The sequence below is a fragment of the Vespula vulgaris genome, unplaced genomic scaffold (assembly GCF_905475345.1).
Source record: "Vespula vulgaris unplaced genomic scaffold, iyVesVulg1.1, whole genome shotgun sequence".
Lineage (NCBI taxonomy): Eukaryota > Metazoa > Arthropoda > Insecta > Hymenoptera > Vespidae > Vespula > Vespula vulgaris.
In genome coordinates, this window is record NW_026114518.1 from 1 (window position 1) to 18953 (window position 18953).

Below are 18953 nucleotides of genomic sequence, written 5' to 3' on the forward strand. Positions count from 1 at the left end.
ACGTATTACAAGCAGAAATATTATCAATTCGAATAAAGAAAGCTTTCGTGTATATAATATTTCAAGAAAATTGACCTAAATATACCCATAATTCCACGTATTTTCTAAGTTCAATAGTAATTGTATTTCCACCATCTTGCTGAATTTCTCCTTCCATGTATGCCTTTTAAAGGGACTTATTACGTCAGCACATTTTACTCATATATACGCTAGTATTTAAAGACAAACGAAAATAACCAACAATCAGTGGACGACAATAAGTGAGGAAAAAAATGAAATGGAAAATATTTAGCGAGTAACATCGAGAAGTCTTGTTCTTTTGTCCCATGATGTTGAATCTTGTCCTATGTAATGCGGTATATAATATATATACATGTATATATGTTTATATATGTATATATATTATATATGTGTATGTATATATATATATATATATATATGCTTACACACACGCACACATATATATACATATGCACTTAATTTTTTATTAATATTATGTTTTCATGTAATATAAAATAATAATAATAATATTTCACTTCATATGTATATAGGTATATGAAAAATCGATTGAGCTATGCGCAGTAGACAGATCTGCTGATTGGTAACTCTTTCCTGAGGTAGACCGTATCTATGGCCATTAGTAAAAGGTGATTAGCACAATACCCAACGTACAATACTTGTCAGTCATCTTCTCTTGTTGAGGGCGTGTACTGCATCGTATAAGAAAAAAATTTTAAGTTCCTATTAGTTATTAAAAACGTTAAAACGTTCAAGAAAAAGTTACATTTCTCAATTTCGATAGCACCTCATTCAATTATTTTTATTCAGTAAAGATGGTTAAAACGGCAATAATGATTTTACAAGAGTTAGGAGTGAAAGAGGGCTTCTTACCAGTTTACACATTGCTTCGTTCAGAAACTGGTAAGCACATAAGTATATTTACTTATGAAGTAAAATATAAAGATTTCTCAGCAACTGGACAAGCTTTGAGTAAAAAAGATGCGAAGCAGAAAGCAGCTCAGAATATGTTAACATTATTGGAAGACCCAAATGATATTTCCAAGACGAGACCACTATCATCATCAAACGACATTTATCCTGATGCTTCCCCTTCAACATCAGGACAAGCTTTGCTAGATTCAACATTAATGCATGAAGACCTTAAAAATTATGTTGGATCTTTGCAAGTATGACTCCTTTGAGTTATTATTTTTTCTTTATTTAATTTCGTGAATATATATATATATATATATATATATATATATAAAAGTACATATATAATAGAATATATATACTTTCATCATCATTCTCTTTACAGTTTACTATATATTTTTTGTAAATACTTTTTGTCTATAACATGATCATAAGAAAGTTTTCTGGTTTTTTAGGAATACTGTGTAGAAAATAAATTAACGCAGGCAGAGTATCAAATTACTGATATAACTGGCCTAGCACACGAACAAGTGTTTACCATGTCCTGTACAGTAGGGTCAATAACTGAAGAAGCAACGGGAACTACAAAAAAGCAAGTCAAACAAAGAGTAGCAAAAAAGATATTAGAACGTCTCACAAATACTAATGATCCGTCAGTTGCAAACAAAGATGAATGCGGATCTTATAATCCTTTTGAAGACTGTGACAAGTTGTCTGACATAGACAATGATGTTCTTGACAAGTTAAGTTTAAAAATAGATAATTGTAAACTAAACGAAACCAAATCTCAAGCAAATAAGAAAAAAAAATATCTAGATGCAAAGGTCAAGAGTTACCTAGGACGAATATTTCAAAATGAAGTTATTGATTTCGAAAATTATCATTCGTTCTTCAAACAGTACGTTTACAATACTGTTTGCAATGGTAGCGAGGAAAAATTCATGGTAATATTTAATACTGTCAAGAGCTTTAAGACGAATTTTACAGATATAGAGAAATGTGACATCGTAACTTTAACTTCTCTGGAACAGGAGATTTTAACATATATTCAAGAGAAAATGAAATTATCCATAGAAAGAAAGATTATAGGTTCCAATGATCCATCGCTACAGTTAACTGTTTTTAGAATAAATGCTCCTATACCTATAACTCAAATTGGAGCACATAAAGATTCTGTGGTTTCAGGAGCAATAGCTCTAGCTAATATTCTTGACACGATTATAACATTCTTGGAGTAAATGTAAATGTCCAATTTCTTACAGTTGTTCTTACAATTTTACGTTCTGACATTTACTTTTTGATATTATAATTTATATATGTCGATATCACAATTTATACAATCGTAATTGTGTTCGCAATTGTGATAATAATCGTGACAATAATCGTGATCGTGATCGTAGTCGTAGTCGTAATCGGGATCTTAATCTTATTCGGAATCTTAATCTTAACCTTAATCTTAATCGGAATCGTAGTCGTGATCGTGATTGTAGTTGTAGTCGTAGTCGTAATCCGATTCTTAATCTTAATCTTAATCGGAATCAGAATCGTGGTCGTTATCGTGATCGTAGTCGTAGTCGTAGTCTTGATCGTGATCGTGATCGTGTTGTGATCGTAGTCATAGTCGTACTAGTAATCATGATTGATGTCGTAATCGTTGTTGTAATTGCAACGTAATCGTAATAGTAATCAAATGTAATGGTAACCCTAAAAAAGATTTTATACCTTGAGGCTTTACATAATCTATGAAATTATAATCGTATAAGTATATTTTATAAACTTTTAAAATCCATTAAAGTGAATTTAAGACTTGAAATATTTATTATAAAAGAAAATAAAAAATAAATGATCAATATAAAATGTCAGACTGTAAGCGTACAAATATATTTTATGTCTCGATATTTGATATAAAATGTAAAATTTTAATCGTATAAATATATTTTATTACCTTGACTTTGTTATATGTAAACTAAGAAACTGTAAATGTATAAATATAGTACAAAATCTTGACGTTTTACAAGAACCGAAATTGTAACAACAAAAGGCAAATAAAAATGGCTGTAAAAGTACTTGTCATCGTGTTACGTGTATAAAGAAAATTCCCTATTCGAAACATGTTATTTTTGGTTTGAAAAGTTATTAGGCGGGAATATATGAATTTACCCGTATTTCAGTCAATGCTTTTCTTCTAATTTCTGCATTATTCTCTGCATTATTATTTATTTGTTTATTAAAAAATTACTTATTTATTACATTAAAAAATTAATTATTTATTTTATTAAAAAGTTATGAATGAAAGTTTGAAGATATACGTCTTAATCGCTGCCAATTTATTGTCAATTGATTTGAAATATACAGGAAGGGACGCTATTCATGAAAATCGTTCAAACGCGATAATTTCCGCTTTATTTATAACCTATAAATAAGTGTTAAAGGAATTGTGAAATAATGCTGTTCAGTATAAGACAACTACACTTGAGAGTGATTTGTAATAGAAAAATTTTGGATACATTTATTGCTAAACCTACAACAAATCTACAAAGAAAATGTAAGTATACTAGATGGGAACATCGTAAACCAATTGCAATAGTGAATAAAAATGAGTTGTTTGATGATCAAAATGTGACTGATACAAAGATATTACAGAGAAAACGACAGAGTATCATGGTCAGAAAAATTAAATCACAAAAAAAAGTTTCTCCAAATGAAGAAACTCTTTTAGATAAGGAAAGTGATAAGATCAATAATAAAAACGGATGGAGTAATCGTATCATCAAACTCAAAGAAAATGATAGTATTACTAGGTCAGTATACAATATACAATATCATAATATCTTAATAATAAAATGATATACAAATATATCTTTTTTCTAGGTCTTTAATGATAAATGTAAAGTCTCTTAAGAAACGAAAGAGGAACGATCAGATTCTTCTAGAGGGCTATAGACTAGTCAAACATGGGACAGAAGTTGGAGTAAAACCCAAAGCTATTTTTCTTTTTCCAGATCATCTGACATTATTTATTTAACTTTGTACGAAGATGTTAAATTATTTCAGATTCCATATAAAACAATACAATTGTGGAGTAATTTAGCAACTTCTCCTGGAATTATAGGTAGGTTTATATTACTATCTAATTAAGTGTCATACATGTAATGTCATATAATTACTACACGCACATTAACTATGCGTAAAATTATATTTATTATGTGCAAAATTACACAACAAGCAAAAGAATAATTATGATTTACTTTTCACCTAATCATTATGGAAGCGCTGGATTAAGAAGATTTAAAAATGCAAGGACAGAATGTATCAGATGGACTAGCACCGAATCTGTGTCATTTGCAAAAGCCATGAGTAAAGATGGATGTACGGATGAAAAACAATGAAAAGAGATGATGTTTACAGCCATAAACGAACAAAACGACTGCAACCGAGGTCATTATTAGATATCAGATGAATATATCGATTAGTGAAAGATTATTTCAAACTACTCGATGCTTTAATGAAGTCTTCTATTAACAAATTATTTAAAGATATAAAATTTATTTTTCTGCTCAGCCTTCATTTGGACAAGGTGTCGATAGGCACTTATTTGGTTTAAAAATGATAGCTTCTATCGAATCAATGTGTCTTCCAGAATTGTATAAGGATGTTGCATATATTAAAAGTACATACTATGATTTAACAACGAGTCAAGTAAGAAATAAACATAGTTATTCCGAATAAACATGTTTACAATTGTGGATACAAGTTTTGATGTAATTCTCTAATCAACAGGTACCTCATAAAACATCGTCATTTATGTGTTACGGTCCGGTTGTACCAGAAGGTTACGGTTGTTGTTATAATCCTCGAGAGAACGATATTCTCTTTCGTTGCTCTCCCTTCAAATCCAGTACAAAAGCAGACGCAACACAATTTGCCAACACTTTAAAAGAAACTTTGTGTCGGATGAGAAACTTATGTAATGTTTGATTATATTGATATACTATGTAATAGTATAAATATATAATTATTTCATTTGTTAACTTGGATAGATTATCCATACGCTATATTGTTTTCATAATTTATATTTAAACAATAAAATTCTCAATTTCTAAGCATAATATAAAAAATATTTAATATCTATTTGAATTTTTTTCTTTGGGGGAAAAAAAAAGGAGGAATCGTCGAAAAAAAAAGGAAGCAATGTTCCCAGCGCGATTTATCAAAGTGACCTCTCATCTTTGTATAATTTTTTTTTTATTTTTGATAACATACAATATAAAATATTACAAAATTAACTAAGTTGTGATGAAAATATATATATTCTATTATTGTTGTCTACCCGTAATATTCCACATGATATTGTACTTCTTATGGTTGTGTTTATACAATAATTGATATAAATAAAAATAATCTATACCGTACAATGAAAATTTTTGACTGCGTACATATTTGTATACTCTCCTCTGTTCAACCGATCGAATTTTAAAAATAATTTAGCATGTAATTATATAACGTATTACAAGCAGAAATATTATCAATTCGAATAAAGAAAGCTTTCGTGTATATAATATTTCAAGAAAATTGACCTAAATATACCCATAATTCCACGTATTTTCTAAGTTCAATAGTAATTGTATTTCCACCATCTTGCTGAATTTCTCCTTCCATGTATGCCTTTTAAAGGGACTTATTACGTCAGCACATTTTACTCATATATACGCTAGTATTTAAAGACAAACGAAAATAACCAACAATCAGTGGACGACAATAAGTGAGGAAAAAAATGAAATGGAAAATATTTAGCGAGTAACATCGAGAAGTCTTGTTCTTTTGTCCCATGATGTTGAATCTTGTCCTATGTAATGCGGTATATAATATATATACATGTATATATGTTTATATATGTATATATATTATATATGTGTATGTATATATATATATATATATGTATATATATATGCTTACACACACGCACACATATATATACATATGCACTTAATTTTTTATTAATATTATTTTCATGTAATATAAAATAATAATAATAATATTTCACTTCATATGTATATAGGTATATGAAAAATCGATTGAGCTATGCGCAGTAGACAGATCTGCTGATTGGTAACTCTTTCCTGAGGTAGACCGTATCTATGGCCATTAGTAAAAGGTGATTAGCACAATACCCAACGTACAATACTTGTCAGTCATCTTCTCTTGTTGAGGGCGTGTACTGCATCGTATAAGAAAAAAATTTTAAGTTCCTATTAGTTATTAAAAACGTTAAAACGTTCAAGAAAACGTTACATTTCTCAATTTCGATAGCACCTCATTCAATTATTTTTATTCAGTAAAGATGGTTAAAACGGCAATAATGATTTTACAAGAGTTAGGAGTGAAAGAGGGCTTCTTACCAGTTTACACATTGCTTCGTTCAGAAACTGGTAAGCACATAAATATATTTACTTATGAAGTAAAATATAAAGATTTCTCAGCAACTGGACAAGCTTTGAGTAAAAAAGATGCGAAGCAGAAAGCAGCTCAGAATATGTTAACATTATTGGAAGACCCAAATGATATTTCCAAGACGAGACCACTATCATCATCAAACGACATTTATCCTGATGCTTCCCCTTCAACATCAGGACAAGCTTTGCTAGATTCAACATTAATGCATGAAGACCTTAAAAATTATGTTGGATCTTTACAAGTATGACTCCTTTGAGTTATTATTTTTTCTTTATTTAATTTCGTGAATATATATATATATATATATATATATATATATATATATAAAAATACATATATAATAGAATATATATACTTTCATCATCATTCTCTTTACAGTTTACTATATATTTTTTGTAAATACTTTTTGTCTATAACATGATCATAAGAATGTTTTCTGGTTTTTTAGGAATACTGTGTAGAAAATAAATTAACGCAGGCAGAGTATCAAATTACTGATATAACTGGCCTAGCACACGAACAAGTGTTTACCATGTCCTGTACAGTAGGGTCAATAACTGAAGAAGCAACGGGAACTACAAAAAAGCAAGTCAAACAAAGAGTAGCAAAAAAGATATTAGAACGTCTCACAAATACTAATGATCCGTCAGTTGCAAACAAAGATGAATGCGGATCTTATAATCCTTTTGAAGACTGTGACAAGTTGTCTGACATAGACAATGATGTTCTTGACAAGTTAAGTTTAAAAATAGATAATTGTAAACTAAACGAAACCAAATCTCAAGCAAATAAGAAAAAAAAATATCTAGATGCAAAGGTCAAGAGTTACCTAGGACGAATATTTCAAAATGAAGTTATTGATTTCGAAAATTATCATTCGTTCTTCAAACAGTACGTTTACAATACTGTTTGCAATGGTAGCGAGGAAAAATTCATGGTAATATTTAATACTGTCAAGAGCTTTAAGACGAATTTTACAGATATAGAGAAATGTGACATCGTAACTTTAACTTCTCTGGAACAGGAGATTTTAACATATATTCAAGAGAAAATGAAATTATCCATAGAAAGAAAGATTATAGGTTCCAATGATCCATCGCTACAGTTAACTGTTTTTAGAATAAATGCTCCTATACCTATAACTCAAATTGGAGCACATAAAGATTCTGTGGTTTCAGGAGCAATAGCTCTAGCTAATATTCTTGACACGATTATAACATTCTTGGAGTAAATGTAAATGTCCAATTTCTTACAGTTGTTCTTACAATTTTACGTTCTGACATTTACTTTTTGATATTATAATTTATATATGTCGATATCACAATTTATACAATCGTAATTGTGTTCGCAATTGTGATAATAATCGTGACAATAATCGTGATCGTGATCGTAGTCGTAGTCGTAATCGGGATCTTAATCTTATTCGGAATCTTAATCTTAACCTTAATCTTAATCGGAATCGTAGTCGTGATCGTGATTGTAGTTGTAGTCGTAGTCGTAATCCGATTCTTAATCTTAATCTTAATCGGAATCAGAATCGTGGTCGTTATCGTGATCGTAGTCGTAGTCGTAGTCTTGATCGTGATCGTGATCGTGTTGTGATCGTAGTCATAGTCGTACTAGTAATCATGATTGATGTCGTAATCGTTGTTGTAATTGCAACGTAATCGTAATAGTAATCAAATGTAATGGTAACCCTAAAAAAGATTTTATACCTTGAGGCTTTACATAATCTATGAAATTATAATCGTATAAGTATATTTTATAAACTTTTAAAATCCATTAAAGTGAATTTAAGACTTGAAATATTTATTATAAAAGAAAATAAAAAATAAATGATCAATATAAAATGTTAGACTGTAAGCGTACAAATATATTTTATGTCTCGATATTTGATATAAAATGTAAAATTTTAATCGTATAAATATATTTTATTACCTTGACTTTGTTATATGTAAACTAAGAAACTGTAAATGTATAAATATAGTACAAAATCTTGACGTTTTACAAGAACCGAAATTGTAACAACAAAAGGCAAATAAAAATGGCTGTAAAAGTACTTGTCATCGTGTTACGTGTATAAAGAAAATTCCCTATTCGAAACATGTTATTTTTGGTTTGAAAAGTTATTAGGCGGGAATATATGAATTTACCCGTATTTCAGTCAATGCTTTTCTTCTAATTTCTGCATTATTCTCTGCATTATTATTTATTTGTTTATTAAAAAATTACTTATTTATTACATTAAAAAATTAATTATTTATTTTATTAAAAAGTTATGAATGAAAGTTTGAAGATATACGTCTTAATCGCTGCCAATTTATTGTCAATTGATTTGAAATATACAGGAAGGGACGCTATTCATGAAAATCGTGCAAACGCGATAATTTCCGCTTTATTTATAACCTATAAATAAGTGTTAAAGGAATTGTGAAATAATGCTGTTCAGTATAAGACAACTACACTTGAGAGTGATTTGTAATAGAAAAATTTTGGATACATTTATTGCTAAACCTACAACAAATCTACAAAGAAAATGTAAGTATACTAGATGGGAACATCGTAAACCAATTGCAATAGTGAATAAAAATGAGTTGTTGATGATCAAAGAGTTGTGACTGATACAAAGATATTACAGAGAAAACGACAGAGTATCATGGTCAGAAAAATTAAATCACAAAAAAAAGTTTCTCCAAATGAAGAAACTCTTTTAGATAAGGAAAGTGATAAGATCAATAATAAAAACGGATGGAGCAATCGTATCATCAAACTCAAAGAAAATGATAGTATTACTAGGTCAGTATACAATATACAATATCATAATATCTTAATAATAAAATGATATACAAATATATCTTTTTTCTAGGTCTTTAATGATAAATGTAAAGTCTCGTAAGAAACGAAAGAAGAACGATCAGATTCTTCTAGAGGGCTATAGACTAGTCAAACATGGGACAGAAGTTGGAGTAAAACCCAAAGCTATTTTTCTTTTTCCAGATCATCTGACATTATTTATTTAACTTTGTACGAAGATGTTAAATTATTTCAGATTCCATATAAAACAATACAATTGTGGAGTAATTTAGCAACTTCTCCTGGAATTATAGGTAGGTTTATATTACTATCTAATTAAGTGTCATACATGTAATGTCATATAATTACTACACGCACATTAACTATGCGTAAAATTATATTTATTATGTGCAAAATTACACAACAAGCAAAAGAATAATTATGATTTTCTTTTCACCTAATCATTATGGAAGCGCTGGATTAAGAAGATTTAAAAATGCAAGGACAGAATGTATCAGATGGACTAGCACCGAATCTGTGTCATTTGCAAAAGCCATGAGTAAAGATGGATGTACGGATGAAAAACAATGAAAAGAGATGATGTTTACAGCCATAAACGAACAAAACGACTGCAACCGAGGTCATTATTAGATATCAGATGAATATATCGATTAGTGAAAGATTATTTCAAACTACTCGATGCTTTAATGAAGTCTTCTATTAACAAATTATTTAAAGATATAAAATTTATTTTTCTGCTCAGCCTTCATTTGGACAAGGTGTCGATAGGCACTTATTTGGTTTAAAAATGATAGCTTCTATCGAATCAATGTGTCTTCCAGAATTGTATAAGGATGTTGCATATATTAAAAGTACATACTATGATTTAACAACGAGTCAAGTAAGAAATAAACATAGTTATTCCGAATAAACATGTTTACAATTGTGGATACAAGTTTTGATGTAATTCTCTAATCAACAGGTACCTCATAAAACATCGTCATTTATGTGTTACGGTCCGGTTGTACCAGAAGGTTACGGTTGTTGTTATAATCCTCGAGAGAACGATATTCTCTTTCGTTGCTCTCCCTTCAAATCCAGTACAAAAGCAGACGCAACACAATTTGCCAACACTTTAAAAGAAACTTTGTGTCGGATGAGAAACTTATGTAATGTTTGATTATATTGATATACTATGTAATAGTATAAATATATAATTATTTCATTTGTTAACTTGGATAGATTATCCATACGCTATATTGTTTTCATAATTTATATTTAAACAATAAAATTCTCAATTTCTAAGCATAATATAAAAAATATTTAATATCTATTTGAATTTTTTTCTTTGGGGGAAAAAAAAAGGAGGAATCGTCGAAAAAAAAAGGAAGCAATGTTCCCAGCGCGATTTATCAAAGTGACCTCTCATCTTTGTATAATTTTTTTTTTATTTTTGATAACATACAATATAAAATATTACAAAATTAACTAAGTTGTGATGAAAATATATATATTCTATTATTGTTGTCTACCCGTAATATTCCACATGATATTGTACTTCTTATGGTTGTGTTTATACAATAATTGATATAAATAAAAATAATCTATACCGTACAATGAAAATTTTTGACTGCGTACATATTTGTATACTCTCCTCTGTTCAACCGATCGAATTTTAAAAATAATTTAGCATGTAATTATATAACGTATTACAAGCAGAAATATTATCAATTCGAATAAAGAAAGCTTTCGTGTATATAATATTTCAAGAAAATTGACCTAAATATACCCATAATTCCACGTATTTTCTAAGTTCAATAGTAATTGTATTTCCACCATCTTGCTGAATTTCTCCTTCCATGTATGCCTTTTAAAGGGACTTATTACGTCAGCACATTTTACTCATATATACGCTAGTATTTAAAGACAAACGAAAATAACCAACAATCAGTGGACGACAATAAGTGAGGAAAAAAATGAAATGGAAAATATTTAGCGAGTAACATCGAGAAGTCTTGTTCTTTTGTCCCATGATGTTGAATCTTGTCCTATGTAATGCGGTATATAATATATATACATGTATATATGTTTATATATGTATATATATTATATATGTGTATGTATATATATATATGTATATATATATGCTTACACACACGCACACATATATATATACATATGCACTTAATTTTTTCTTAATATTATGTTTTCATGTAATATAAAATAATAATAATAATATTTCACTTCATATGTATATAGGTACATGAAAAATCGATTGAGCAATGCGCAGTAGACAGATCTGCTGGTAACTTTTTTCCCAGGTAGACCATACCTATGGCCCTTTGTTAGAAGTGATCAGCACAACGCCCAACGTACAATACTTGTCAGTCATCTTCTCTTGTTAAGGGCGTGTACTGCATCGTATAGGAAAAAAAATTTTAAGTTCTCATTAGTTCTTAAAAACGTTAAAACGTTCAAGAAAAAGTTACATTTCTCAATTTCGATATCATCTCATTCAATTATTTTTATTCAGTAAAATGGGTAAAACAGCAATAATGATTTTACAAGAGTTAGGAATGAAAGAGGGCTTCTTACCAGTTTACACATTGCTTCGTTCACAAACTGGTAAGCAAATAAATATATTTACTTTTAAAGTACAATATAAAGAGTTCTCAGCAATTGGACAAGCTCTGAATAAAAAAGATGCGAAGCAGAAAGCAGCTCAGAATATGTTAATATTGTTGGAAGACCCAAATGACATTTCTAAGACAAAACCACTATCATCTTCAAACGACATTTATCCTGATACTTCATCAGTACCAGCTTTGCTAGATTCAACATTAATGGATGAAGACCTTAGAAATTATGTTGGATCTTTACAAGTATGACTCATTTAAATTATTATTTTTTCTCTATTTAATTCTGTGAATATATATACATATATATATATATATATATAAAAATACATATCTAATAGAATATATATACTTTCATCATCATTCTCTTTAGAGTTTACTATATATTTTTTGTAAATACTTTTTGTCTATAACATGATCGTAAGAAAGTTTTCTGGTTTTTTAGCAATACTGTTTAGAAAATAAATTAATGCAGGCAGAGTATCAAACTACTAATATAACTGGCCCAGCACACGAAAAAGTGTTTACTATGTCCTGTACAGTAGGGTCAATAACTGAAGAAGCAACAGGAACTAGAAAAAAGCAAGTCAAACAAAGTGTAGCAAAAAAGATACTAGAACGTCTCACGAATGCTAATGATCCGTCAGTTGCAAACAAAGATGAATGCGGATCTTCTAATCCTTTTAAAGACTGTGACGATTTGTCTGGAATAGACAAAGATGTTCTTAACGAGTTAAGTTTAAAAGTAGATAATTGTAAACTTAACGAAACCGAATCTCAAGCGAATAAGAAGAAAAAATTTCTAGATCCAAATATCAAGAGTTACCTAGGACCAATACTTCCAAAGGATGTTATTGAATTACAAAATCGTCATTTGTTATTCAAACAGTACGTTTACAATACTGTTTGTAATGGTAGCGAGGAAAAATTAATTGAAATATTTAATACTGTCAAAGGCTTTAAGAGAAGTTTTATGGATATAGAGAAATATGACATCGTAAGAGTAACTTCTCTGGAACAGGAGATTTTAGTATATATTGAAGAGAAAATGAAATTATCCATGGAAAAAAAGATTATACATAGCAGGAATCCATTGCTAAAGATAACTGCTTTTAAAATAAGTAATCCTCTAGATATAGTTCAATTTGGAGCACATAACAGTTCGTTGGTTGCAGGAGCAATAGCTCTAGTTAATATTCTTGACACGATTATAATATACTTGGAGTAAATATGAATGTCTAATTTTTTACAGTTGTTCTTACAATTTTACGTTATGACATTTACTTTTTGGTATTATAATTTATATATGTTGATATCACAATTTATACAATCGTAATTGTGTTTGTAATTGTGATAATAATCGTGACAATAATCGTGACAATAATCCTGATCGTGATCGTAGTTGTAGTCGTAGTCGTAGTCGTAGTCGTAGTCGCAATCAGAATCTTTATCTTAATATTAATCTTAATCTTCATCTTAATCTTAATCGTTGTCAGAATCTGAATCAGAATCGTGGTCGTTATCCTGATCGTAGTCGTAGTTGTAGTCTTGATCGTGATCGTGTTGTGATCGTAGTCATAGTCGTAGTCGTAATCATGATTGATGTCGTAATCGTTGTTGTAATTGCAACGTAATCGTAATAGTAATCAAATGTAATGGTAACCCTAAAAAAGATTTTATACCTTGAGGCTTTACATAATCTATGAAATTATAATCGTATAAGTATATTTTATAAACTTTTAAAATCCATTAAAGTGAATTTAAGACTTGAAATATTTATTATAAAAGAAAATAAAAAATAAATGATCAATATAAAATGTTAGACTGTCAGCGTACAAATATATTTTATGTCTCGATATTTGATATAAAATGTAAAATTTTAATCGTATAAATATATTTTATTACCTTGACTTTGTTATATGTAAACTAAGAAACTGTAAATGTATAAATATAGTACAAAATCTTGACGTTTTACAAGAACCGAAATTGTAACAACAAAAGGCAAATAAAAATGGCTGTAAAAGTACTTGTCATCGTGTTACGTGTATAAAGAAAATTCCCTATTCGAAACATGTTATTTTTGGTTTGAAAAGTTATTAGGCGGGAATATATGAATTTACCCGTATTTCAGTCAATGCTTTTCTTCTAATTTCTGCATTATTCTCTGCATTATTATTTATTTGTTTATTAAAAAATTACTTATTTATTACATTAAAAAATTAATTATTTATTTTATTAAAAAGTTATGAATGAAAGTTTGAAGATATACGTCTTAATCGCTGCCAATTTATTGTCAATTGATTTGAAATATACAGGAAGGGACGCTATTCATGAAAATCGTTCAAACGCGATAATTTCCGCTTTATTTATAACCTATAAATAAGTGTTAAAGGAATTGTGAAATAATGCTGTTCAGTATAAGACAACTACACTTGAGAGTGATTTATAATAGAAAAATTTTGGATACATTTATTGCTAAACCTACAACAAATCTACAAAGAAAATGTAAGTATACTAGATGGGAACATCGTAAACCAATTGCAATAGTGAATAAAAATGAGTTGTTGATGATCAAAGAGTTGTGACTGATACAAAGATATTACAGAGAAAACGACAGAGTATCATGGTCAGAAAAATTAAATCACAAAAAAAAGTTTCTCCAAATGAAGAAACTCTTTTAGATAAGGAAAGTGATAAGATCAATAATAAAAACGGATGGAGTAATCGTATCATCAAACTCAAAGAAAATGATAGTATTACTAGGTCAGTATACAATATACAATATCATAATATCTTAATAATAAAATGATATACAAATATATCTTTTTTCTAGGTCTTTAATGATAAATGTAAAGTCTCGTAAGAAACGAAAGAGGAACGATCAGATTCTTCTAGAGGGCTATAGACTAGTCAAACATGGGACAGAAGTTGGAGTAAAACCCAAAGCTATTTTTCTTTTTCCAGATCATCTGACATTATTTATTTAACTTTGTACGAAGATGTTAAATTATTTCAGATTCCATATAAAACAATACAATTGTGGAGTAATTTAGCAACTTCTCCTGGAATTATAGGTAGGTTTATATTACTATCTAATTAAGTGTCATACATGTAATGTCATATAATTACTACACGCACATTAACTATGCGTAAAATTATATTTATTATGTGCAAAATTACACAACAAGCAAAAGAATAATTATGATTTTCTTTTCACCTAATCATTATGGAAGCGCTGGATTAAGAAGATTTAAAAATGCAAGGACAGAATGTATCAGATGGACTAGCACCGAATCTGTGTCATTTGCAAAAGCCATGAGTAAAGATGGATGTACGGATGAAAAACAATGAAAAGAGGTGATGTTTACAGCCATAAACGAACAAAACGACTGCAACCGAGGTCATTATTAGATATCAGATGAATATATCGATTAGTGAAAGATTATTTCAAACTACTCGATGCTTTAATGAAGTCTTCTATTAACAAATTATTTAAAGATATAAAATTTATTTTTCTGCTCAGCCTTCATTTGGACAAGGTGTCGATAGGCACTTATTTGGTTTAAAAATGATAGCTTCTATCGAATCAATGTGTCTTCCAGAATTGTATAAGGATGTTGCATATATTAAAAGTACATACTATGATTTAACAACGAGTCAAGTAAGAAATAAACATAGTTATTCCGAATAAACATGTTTACAATTGTGGATACAAGTTTTGATGTAATTCTCTAATCAACAGGTACCTCATAAAACATCGTCATTTATGTGTTACGGTCCGGTTGTACCAGAAGGTTACGGTTGTTGTTATAATCCTCGAGAGAACGATATTCTCTTTCGTTGCTCTCCCTTCAAATCCAGTACAAAAGCAGACGCAACACAATTTGCCAACACTTTAAAAGAAACTTTGTGTCGGATGAGAAACTTATGTAATGTTTGATTATATTGATATACTATGTAATAGTATAAATATATAATTATTTCATTTGTTAACTTGGATAGATTATCCATACGCTATATTGTTTTCATAATTTATATTTAAACAATAAAATTCTCAATTTCTAAGCATAATATAAAAAATATTTAATATCTATTTGAATTTTTTTCTTTGGGGGAAAAAAAAAGGAGGAATCGTCGAAAAAAAAAGGAAGCAATGTTCCCAGCGCGATTTATCAAAGTGACCTCTCATCTTTGTATAATTTTTTTTTTATTTTTGATAACATACAATATAAAATATTACAAAATTAACTAAGTTGTGATGAAAATATATATATTCTATTATTGTTGTCTACCCGTAATATTCCACATGATATTGTACTTCTTATGGTTGTGTTTATACAATAATTGATATAAATAAAAATAATCTATACCGTACAATGAAAATTTTTGACTGCGTACATATTTGTATACTCTCCTCTGTTCAACCGATCGAATTTTAAAAATAATTTAGCATGTAATTATATAACGTATTACAAGCAGAAATATTATCAATTCGAATAAAGAAAGCTTTTGGGTATATAATATTTCAAGAAAGTTGACCTAAATATACCCATAATTCCACGTATTTTCTAAGTTCAATAGTAACTGTATTTCCACCATCTTGCTGAATTTCTCCTTCCATGTATGCCTTTTAAAGGGACTTATTACGTCAGCACATTAGTCATCTAGACGCTAGTATCTAAAGCCAAGCGAATGTAACCAACAATCAGTGGGCGACAATAAGTGAGGAAAAAAATGAAATGGAAAATATTTAGGGGGTAACATCGAGAAGTCTTGTTCTTTTGTCCCATGATGTTGAATCTTCTCCTATGTAATACGGTATATAATTTATATACATGTATATATGCATATATATATATACAAACATATATATATACACAGATATTTTTTAATTCATATTATGTTTTCATTTAATATAAAATAATAATAATAATATTTTATTTCATATGTACATAGGTATCTGAAAAATTGATTGAGCAATGCGCAGTAGATAGTTCTCCTGGTTGTTAACTTTTTTCCAAGGTAGACCATATCTATGGCCCTTTGTGAAAAGTGATCAGCACAATACCCAACGTATAATACTTATCAGTCATCTTCTCTTGTTCTGGGCGTATACTGCATCTTATAAGAAAAAAAAATGTAAGTTCTTATTAGTTCTTAAAAATGTTAAAACGTTCAAGATAAAGTTACATTTCTCAATTTCGATAGCTTCTTATTCAATTATTTTTATTCTGTAAAGATGGGTAAAACGGCAATAATGGTTTTACAAGAGTTAGGAATGAAAGAGGGCTTCTTACCAGTTTACACATTGCTTCGTGCAGAAACTGGTAAGCACATAAATATATTTACTTATGAAGTAAAATATAAAGATTTCTCAGTAACTGGACAAGCTTTGAATAAAAAAGACGCGAAGCAGAAAGCAGCTCAGAATATGTTAACATTAGACCCAAATGATATTTCCAAGACCAAACCACTATCATCATCAAACGACATTTATCCTGATACTTCCCCTTCTACATCAAGACAAGCTTTGCTAGATTCAACATTAATGCATGAAGACCTTAAAAATTATGTTGGATCTCTGCAAGTATGACTCATTTAAATTATTATTTTTTTCTCTATTTAATTTTGTGAATATGTATACATATATATATATAAAAATACATATATAATAGAATATATATACTTTCATCGTCATTCTCTTTACAGTTTACTATATATTTTTTGTAAATACTTTTTGTCTATAACATGATAATAAGAAAGTTTTCTGGTTTTTTAGAAATACTGTGTAGAAAATAAATTAACGCAGGCAGAGTATCAAATTACTGACATAACTGGCCTAGCACACGAACAATTGTTTACTATGTCCTGTACAGTAGGGTCAGTAACTGAAGAAGCAACAGGAACTACAAAAAAGCAAGTCAAACAAAGAGTATCAAAAAAGATATTAGAACGTCTCACAAATACTAATAATCCGTCAATTGCAAACAAAGATGAATTTGGATCTTATAATCCTTTTGAAGACTGTGACGAGTTGTCTGACATAGACAATGATGTTTTTGACGAGTTAAGTTTAAAAGTAGAAAATTGTAAACTAAACGAAACCGAAGCTCAAGCAAATAAGAAAAAAAAATTTCCAGATGCAAACGTCAAGAGTTACCGAGGACAAATACTTCGAAATGAAGTTATTGATTTCCAAAATTATCATTCGTTCTTCAAACAGTATGTTTACCATACTGTTTGTAATCGTAGCGAGGAAAAATTCATGGAAATATTTAATACTGTCAAGAGCTTTAAGACAAATTTTACAGATATAGAGAAATGTGACATCGTAACTTTAACTTCTCTGGAACAGGAGATTTTAACTTATATTGAAGAGAAAATCAAATTATCCATAGAAAAAAAGATTATAGGTTCCAAAGATCCATCGCTACAGTTAACTGTTTTTAGAATAAATGCTCCTTTACCTATAACTCAAATTGGAGCGCATAACAATTCGTTGGTTGCAGGAGCAATAGCTCTAGCTAATATTCTTGACACTATTATAACATTCTTGGAGTAAATATAAATGTCTCATTTCTTACAGTTGTTCTTACAATTCTACGTTGTGACATTTACTTTTTGATACTATAATTTATATATGTCGATATCACAATTTATACAATCGTAATTGTGTTCGTAATTGTGATAACAATCGTGACAATAATCGTGATCGTGATCGTAGTCGTATTCGTAGTCGTAGTCGTAGTCGTAATCGGACTCTTAATGTTAATCTTAATCTTAATCTTAATCTTAATCTTAATCTTAATCTTAATCTTAATCTTAATCGGAATCAGAATCGTCGACGTGATCGTGATTGTAGTTGTAGTTGTAGTTGTAGTCGTAATAGTGCTCGTGCTTTTAATCGTGATGTGATCGAAGTCGTAGTCGTAGTCGTAATCATGATAGATGTAACCGTTGTTGTAATTGCAACGTAATCGTAATAGTAATCATCTGTAATTACTTTTATTTAAGTTACTTTTATTTAGTTATTATTTTAATTGAGTTACCCTAAAAAAGATTTTATACCTTGAGGCTTTACATAATCTATGAAATTATAATCGTATAAGTATATTTTATAAACTTTTAAAATCCATT

The 18953-nt window shown here is 29.0% G+C and overlaps 2 protein-coding genes and 1 long non-coding RNA gene across 23 annotated transcripts in view; 2 read left to right on the forward strand and 1 right to left on the reverse strand.

Moving 5' to 3' along the window:
- Nucleotides 1-6: 6 nt before the first annotated feature.
- Nucleotides 7-18953, reverse strand: part of LOC127072481 (uncharacterized) — a 54688-nt gene continuing 35741 nt past the window's right edge. For 11 of the 20 annotated variants that reach the window (XR_007785474.1, XR_007785489.1, XR_007785484.1 and 8 more), the window contains 2 exons: nt 2879-6151; nt 794-2637 (listed from right to left, as the gene is read on the reverse strand). This is a non-coding gene — a long non-coding RNA (uncharacterized LOC127072481). Of the gene's footprint in view, nt 2638-2878; nt 6152-6246; nt 8085-11678; nt 13481-13721; nt 14190-18953 lie in introns of those variants that run through there. The other 9 variants (XR_007785491.1, XR_007785479.1, XR_007785485.1 and 6 more) reach the window with 7 other exon arrangements.
- Nucleotides 6275-18871, forward strand: LOC127072479 (RISC-loading complex subunit tarbp2-like). 2 transcript variants are annotated; one of them, XM_051012921.1, is made up of 3 exons: nt 6275-6601; nt 17377-17403; nt 17596-18871. In XM_051012921.1, the coding sequence occupies exons 1-3, from the start codon at nt 6275-6277 to the stop codon at nt 18376-18378; spliced, it is 1137 nt and encodes a 378-aa protein (XP_050868878.1). In that variant the 3' UTR covers nt 18379-18871. The 2 variants fall into 2 exon arrangements, with proteins under 2 accessions (XP_050868878.1, XP_050868877.1); XM_051012920.1 differs by lacking the exons at nt 17377-17403; nt 17596-18871 and adding an exon at nt 12262-13842 and having other exon boundaries at nt 6275-6628.
- LOC127072480 (choline O-acetyltransferase-like) lies at nt 15223-16199 on the forward strand. Its single transcript, XM_051012922.1, has 2 exons — nt 15223-15477; nt 15559-16199. Exons 1-2 carry the CDS (start codon nt 15385-15387, stop codon nt 15754-15756), a joined length of 291 nt encoding a protein of 96 aa, XP_050868879.1. The 5' UTR covers nt 15223-15384; the 3' UTR covers nt 15757-16199.

Excerpts from the sequence above, each read along its gene's own strand:
- LOC127072479 (XM_051012921.1), top strand. The coding sequence starts at position 6,275 with ATGGTTAAAACGGCAATAATGATTTTACAAGAGTTAGGAGTGAAAGAG. Across the intron at positions 6,602-17,376 it reads CAACATTAATGCATGAAGAC|CTTAAAAATTATGTTGGATC; the intron begins CTTAAAAATTAT and ends ATGCATGAAGAC. Across the intron at positions 17,404-17,595 it reads ATTATGTTGGATCTCTGCAA|AAATACTGTGTAGAAAATAA; the intron begins GTATGACTCATT and ends CTGGTTTTTTAG.
- LOC127072480 (XM_051012922.1), top strand. The coding sequence starts at position 15,385 with ATGATAGCTTCTATCGAATCAATGTGTCTTCCAGAATTGTATAAGGAT. Across the intron at positions 15,478-15,558 it reads ATGATTTAACAACGAGTCAA|GTACCTCATAAAACATCGTC; the intron begins GTAAGAAATAAA and ends TCTAATCAACAG.